Source organism: Nuphar pumila, unplaced genomic scaffold (genome assembly GCF_984573655.1).
Source record: "Nuphar pumila unplaced genomic scaffold, dmNupPumi1.hap1.1 HAP1_SCAFFOLD_2073, whole genome shotgun sequence".
NCBI classification, from domain to species: Eukaryota; Viridiplantae; Streptophyta; class Magnoliopsida; order Nymphaeales; family Nymphaeaceae; genus Nuphar; species Nuphar pumila.
In genome coordinates, this window is record NW_028323838.1 from 19,742 (window position 1) to 26,929 (window position 7,188).

The following is a 7,188-nucleotide window of genomic DNA, read 5'->3' on the forward strand; positions in this document are numbered from 1 at the left end:
TTTTGGTGACAAAGAATCCAAGGCTTAAAGAGTCCAAGGCTTGAGAGGTGCTGCTACCATATTCATCGCTTGAGGCAAGCATACCAGGAACAACCTGCTTCTGCGAGGAAACAAAGTGTGAGTTGGCCTCACTGTGGAATCTCTATCCCTGCTTAGTTGAACTTCGAACACCACCGGGCCCTCCCTCCCGAGGACATTGGTTCAAGAAGAAGAGAATCCCTGTCAGTCAACACTGCAGTCAACAGCCTTGCTTGCAAGAGAGAACCCCACCCAAACTGTCCACGGCGTGTCCCATGTCCCCAAGGCGCACCCTGCGCATGCAGAAGCGCTGAGCATTGTGGAGTTCGTGCATGCAGGGTGGAGATTTATTAGCTATACACGGTTTATGTCACTGAGCTGGCGGGTGATCCTGACGTCACCATCACACTTTTCTCACACAAACGTCGCGCCCATTCCGAAGCCCTCACACAACGGAATTGAATGCGACCGGTCTTATTGAAACCAGTGATCAAAATAGATCTTAGCTCTGTCGGGAGTGTTTGACCTAGTTGTGCATACTTTGGCAGATATAATTTTCGCGGATTTCACATCGCCCGTAGAGGGTCAAGACGTTGAGCAAATGTGCTGAAAAAGCGCGAAATGAGTAGGTAAAGGCGGTGCCTTCCCTATACGCCCCGGGCCAAGACGCGTCTGTACATATTTTTAAATTTACAATCGGACAAGTATTGAGAAGGTTGTGGTTACGGGAGTGCCGGGGATAGTCATGACTTTGGCCATAGGGTACTGTGCCTTAATCAGCTCGTATGGAGACGTATGAAGGCTCTATAGACAGAACTCGGAGCGTACTACAATGTTCATACCGCCGGGATTTCGAGAACTTGAGTTTCCAGACCACAGTCGCAGCTCAAAGATGGGCTACACCACAACAGGTTTTCGCGCGGAGTATGGGATGACTTCATTTGGGCCCAACTACCCGTGATAGACGCTACAGGCCATGAGCTTTCGGTGATGTGAAACCACATATGCTAAAAAAACCACGCTGCAAGCAGGTGAAATTGTTTCGTCTGTGCACGTGGGGGCTTGATTGTGTGGCATGGCGCCTACGTGCACGTATATGGCAATCATTCATAGGACTGTATCTCCGGCTTCACAGCACACCAGGGCAGGGGACCACCGCAAAAACATAGCAATTGCACTTGTGCATGATGTCAGGAGGGCGGGGGGAGCCCCCCTCTCGGCCAAGGGTCGGGGGGGGTCGAGGGGGCAGCCACCTTGTCACCCCGAAAATACACGACTGCAGGGGGGATATGCTGGGTTTGTTGCTATGTAATTCGCATGACATGTCAATTTTTTTTGATATTTTTGATATGTTCGAGCCCTTCACCATGTCAAGGGCAGTCTGGGCTGTCGATTGAGCCATTGCAAGGTGGGTGGTTCAAGTCAGCATGTCGTAAATCCGGCCATTTCCCTGTGTATAGTTAATAAAACTCCACCCTGTGTGGTGATGCTAGCTAGCGTCCCAATGGCTCATAAATGAGCGCTGTATGATGTAATGATGTACCTTCCTCCTGCCATTACCTATGTGATGTTATGATGTATCGTCTTACAAACTACCGCATTTAATGGACACTGACTACTCAAAGAACTACTTGGGAATCAGTGCTACCCTTCTCGTCACCCGCGTCAAAAGTACCTGGACCAGCCTGACTTACCATAGCCTGACCTGACATGTCTTCTACTTCATCTTTGAGAATGTAAATATGCAGCATTGTTAACTCTTGATACAGCTGGACCTCATTGCTGCGCCCACTATTTCTAGAGTTATCAGTGCCTGCGTAGCAGTGGACGGTGCCAAAACGTGGGCAGCTGTGAACCTGAAGCTGAATTTGTTCGTGCTTCCTTGCAGAGACATGCTGGCTGCCGGTCATGTAGACCCAAGCAAGTTGGCTTTACTGATGGACCGAAACTTTGCGCTCAGGCGCAAGATGTATGGAGATGCTGCGCTCGGCAAGGTCAATCTCGATATGGTGCAGACAGCAGCAAGTGTGGGGGCAGGCGTAAAGTTCTGTGGCAGCGGGGGTGCTGTTGTTGCCCTTTGCAGCGGAGGAGAACAGCAGGCAGCAAACCTCGTAGGTATGTCCTGCCTCACGCTGCTGCCTTTGAACACGATCAATCGCGCTGGACTGGACCCCTGGCTTGGTCGATCTTGTTTGTCACTCCCACAGTGTACTTACTGTACACTGTGGGATAACTACTGTAAGGGCATGGCAGACATCCAGAAAACAGAATGGCCATGTGATGGCATGCATGAAATGGATGATGCGGCAACGTGTGCTAAATTGAGTGACTGGAGGATAGCTTCAGCTCGATGCATGGCATGCCGTGGGCGTTTTGTGGAACTTGACTCCGTTTTGCTCCTGCAGATGCATGCACAAAGAAGGGATACACATGCGTGAAGGCCGACTTCGTCGAAAGGATATTTCAGACAGCGTCTAGATGAGTTCGCGCAAGTATGACTTCATGCGGCGGGGCTGCGCACATCCAAATAACAAATATATAATATGACAGACATAAGTATGTCTTATAAGGCAGGCCCACCATCGTTGTGCCTTTTGATTGGCAGTTGACTGTTCCTTCTTTCTCCATTATGTTGCCTGGCCAATGATGACATGGAGCACTGGTGAGCAAAACGGCTTTCTGTGATGAAGAACGTGCTGTTGTGAAAAGTCGGCGTTGGTGATTTCGCCACTGTGTGCTGACAGAATTCCTAAGTGACGAGCTGACGGAGCTGACTCGGCTTCGTCGCTACTACCTTTAACTCCGGCTGACTGCAGTGTTCCCCCTGCATGTACCAGTCCTATGCATGTACCAGGTACATAGTTGAATCAGCCCCCTCTTGGATGTCAACGCCATAGGTAATTGCTGAGAGCTTTTACATCACCCTCAAATACTTTGCCCTTACAAGCTCACTTCGCTGCTCTGCTTGCCTATCGGTGTGAGACACAGACATGTCTTCACCACAGGCTGTGTGTGCTCACACAATAACTATCTTGTAGCCTTCAGTCCACGGCCTGTGACCATGCACTCAGCAAATCAAGCCAAAAGTCTCGAGCACTTTATCGGAATTGTCCAAACAGGGCTTGGAGGTTGTGCTATTGACCACTGCATGTCAACCATGCCTATCCAGCAGCTCCTGCAAGTCATGCGTGCTCAGGATTGGCACCTGTGCAACAGCAGCTGTGTCATAGCCCTCGAGAAGCACTGCTATCTGGCCATGTGCCTCCATGATATTGCTCTTGATGGGTTTCAACAGGACAGCCTGAGTCTTGGGCTTTTCCAAGTACAGCTTCATTTTAGCCACGGCCAGTGGGTAGGAAAGCTCCAGCGCTTTGTTCACCGACGAAACAATTGCAGCGAGCTTTTCTGGAGATGCAAAGGCATGCTGGCTGATGGCCTTGCTTGGCTTCCCCTGCAGCCCAAGAAGCACATGCTCAGCTTGCAGAGCATGGCGGAGACTTTGTAGCAACGCACATTACTTAATGGCTTCCACAAGCACAACTCCACATACATGATATTTCGCTGAATTCCACTTGCAGTGAAACAGTCCTTTCTGCAGCCACGCCTAACCACATGCTCATGGCAATGCATCCGCAGACTTGCACCAACATCTCACACCAGCAAGCTTGCATCATGAGCATTCACAGAGCAGAGGAGAACGAAGGGCAAAGGACAGGCAGGAAAACCGTAGAAAATCAGTGATATGAATATCTTTGGGTTAGCGTGACAGTTATCATTTGAATCATAAGTTACTCGAGTATTGAAACGGAAAGATTCGGATCAAGTACACCTATAGACAGGTACCTCAAACCTGCCTAGCGCTTGATGCATGACCATCCAAGTCACTAGTTCAATACGGTAGAAGCGCACCTCTGAAGTGACGCGGAGCGAGGTCACTTTGGTGATGAAAGACAGCATAGGCTCCACGACAGCCTTTGTGACGGCCATGATGAAGGACTCGCAATGGCCCTTGAGTGTTTTCTCGAGCTCCTTCTTCGAGTCCACTTGGTTCTCGAGCACGCGCAAGCCACCTCGCACCACCATCTGCACCACGGCATTGCGGGACGAGAAGTTGAAAAGCGGCATCTCGCCAGAGAGGATCCGTTGGAACTGGCCACGCATGTGCGAGAAGTCAAGGTCGCGGTCCGATGCAGAGAAGTCTGCATCAAACGGCGTGATCTGCTCTCGCAGAATCAGCAGGTGGCGAATCGTGAAGAGTTGCGAGTCAAGCGGGCCGGACTTGGCCAGCACCTGCGTGGCACCACCAGAAGGAATCAGCTGGTGGGTCGCTCGGGATGTTGCGAAACACGTTGAGCTTGCCGCGTTCTGTCATGATACGCCGACACGGAACGCTGTTGTGTTGGGGTTTCATTTTTGCAAACAGCAATCGTGACTCCGCATGGTGGTCGCTGGGATCGAATTCGTTGTCCCTATGTCCGCTCCCCATGCTGTCAGGGATTTGGCAGATGTGAAGACAGGCCTTGACACAAGGCACTTACTGCCGCTGGTCTGCAACCTCGACTTGAGAATTCAACGCACAGTGTTAGGTGTCATGCATTTGGACCGAGTCCAGCAGGATGAGTGGCGTGTGCAAACGGTACCATGCCACACAAAACACGAAAAACAAGGTCGATCCATGGCACAAACCCCTAACCCAAACCCCTGGCCACGTGTCGTGCGGATCATTGCAGTGCACACCCAGGCAGTACAAATCCCTCCCTGATTGCAGGAGACCCCTCAACTGACTCGCGCGAAGGCCACCGACGTGGCACACAGCGTCAACGCAACGGCGGGTGAGGCGAACCATTTTGGAGGCACGTTGAATAGACTGTGTACACATTCCCAGGGCGTCCTGGCCCAGGCCGCCAAACGCTGAGATGTCAACGCTGCGGTAGAGCTTGGCCAGGCAGAAGAGCGTTTGACGGAGCGGTGGATACCAAGTTGCAACTGCATCGTCGCCTGGGCTCTGACGCTCTGACTCACTTGCATCCGCAGGCGCTGACTCACGGCCGGACTCTTGTGGGATTTCCATGCCCCCACTGAACGACACGGGAAGCTCTCCACTCGCCATGGGCTGCAGCTCTGCAGTGTCATCCCTGATTCATGCAAAAAACCTGAAAACATTGCTCCTTCCAGCTTTGTTATTGTGCAAGCTCCAACGTCACAAGGAACGACCACGAGCCAGTTGAACGCAGCACAAATCTGGTGTGGGTTATTTCTAGAGAGCATTCCATGCAAAGATCAAGTCAATTACCGCAGTCTAGGCAACAATTGGCCAAACGGGCAGCATTGCGTCACGTTCTCTATCCAAACGTTTTCGGATCCGGACATCAGATAGACTAAATCACGATGTTTTGTACCTATAGGTACCCTCGGGGCCGCGTTGCGCAACGTTTTTTGGTCAACTGTTGTCTAGACTAAAGGTAGCCACAGTGCAGAAACACAGGGCCACGAACCTGAGGCTGAGACTTCGTCGAGTGCGGGCGGCTGCCGACGCGCAATTGCCTCCAAAGCCGCGGGAAAGTCAACGTCGGCGTCGGTGGGGGTGTAGTCAGCAACCTCCTCACGCAGGAAGGCGGCCACCCGGTAGATGAGGCGCTGCTGAACGTCTGCGGTGATGCGAGCGATGGACTCAGAGAGCAGGGCGGCCGGGGAGGGTGACTGGCGGTCATCGGGGCCCTCCGTGGAGAGCTCCTGCCGCAGAATATCGATGATCTCGCACAGGTCATCGATGTTGTGCATTTGGATGTACTGCACGCACACGCACACATCAACGTCAGTTTGCAACAAACCGAAACGGGTTGAAGTTGTTAACTGCAACTGCACAACAACCCTTGAGCGATGAGGCGAGCGCTGGCGGCAGCAGGTGCGCTTGTATATCTAGAGCGCAGATAGCCCCTGTTTGTCCTCGATGGCACTGCAGACGGTGTTCATAACGTGCATGCTCCTCTGCGACGAGTGCACGCTGTAATGACAATGCCGTATCCTAACTGTGATGTCGGTTCATCAGTCATCTCGTCAACTAGGATTCGCCGAGTTGCCTCTGAAGAAGGGGCAAGGCGGCTTGGCGTCTGGAGAGACGCAATACACGTGCGAAGGCGCGAGCAGCAGGAGTGGCAGCTCATTGGACTTCGAGGAATCGAACCCTTGTGTACCGAGCAGAGAACGGGAAACGTGGACTGGATGTCTGAATGGACGCTGTTGGTAGGGAGGTCATGCTGCATAACACAAGCTTGTGGCGCACCTGAGGTCGAAGGACGTCGTACAATGCATTGCAAAGGCTGTCCATGAGCCCGAGCTGCGCGGGCGAGTTGTTGCCCGACTGGAAGAAGACAGCTGCCAGCTGAGCCTCGTTGCGGCAAAGGTCCAGAAGGTACGTGCAGCCCTGCCTGCAGAACCAGGGTGGAGAACTCGTCAAACCTCGCATTCGAAACCACGTGCGGAGGCGTCGATGAGAGAGACAAGACCGCCCAGTGCCTTGGTAGCACCAGGCAGGCCTTGCAAGACGGCCTTGATACGGTGCAGCCGTGAGCTCATGCACACAAAGCAGCGAAACTTGACTAAATCTGGTGCGTGACCCAATCCAAAGCAGTGTACCTCAAATCGAATGGCATTTCATCGGCCGGTCCCAATGCAAACTGCGTGCGTGATAGATATTTTACCCACATGCAGCAACATCCTGCCACAAAGTACTAATTATGATCGTGACAATAACAAGGCCCAGCCGCGCTGCACGAGGTCTCAGCTCTCGCAGTATACTGTCGTGTAATGTTTTTGTTTTGTCTCATCACAAGGAGATTGGCAACTCCAAGAACTACTTGGGAGTCATTTGAAAACAGTAATCATCGCTTCCGGCACCCATCCCCAAGAACGCTGGGTGCGGCACGACATCCTTGTGTGGGGCAGGGGCAGGGCAAACCTTGTGAGCTCAGGCAGGGCCATTGCCTTGAGGGACTCCACGTGCTGCTGGACGAAGGGCAGCACAAGCTGACTGCGTGTGTTGCAGTAGATCTGCTCGCACTCAGTGAGGAGACGGACGTACTCAGCTTGATTCACTCGCCGCTTGAGCTCCGTGAGGATCGGCAGAAGCTGAGGCGCTGCAACCGCGCGGAAACGCACGTACAGCAGAGC

The 7,188-nt window shown here is 52.6% G+C and overlaps 1 protein-coding gene across 1 annotated transcript; it reads right to left on the reverse strand.

Annotated features, from left to right (window-relative positions):
- Positions 1 to 3,169: 3,169 nt before the first annotated feature.
- LOC149808866 (conserved oligomeric Golgi complex subunit 3-like) lies at positions 3,170 to 7,146 on the reverse strand (the record flags this gene model as incomplete). The annotated part of the gene is made up of 7 exons (XM_089995124.1): positions 3,170 to 3,469; positions 3,862 to 4,308; positions 4,862 to 5,153; positions 5,218 to 5,275; positions 5,514 to 5,808; positions 6,302 to 6,446; positions 6,977 to 7,146. Coding segments are annotated over 7 exons (1,707 nt in total), but the record flags the coding sequence as incomplete, so codon positions are not given.
- Positions 7,147 to 7,188: the final 42 nt, after the last annotated feature.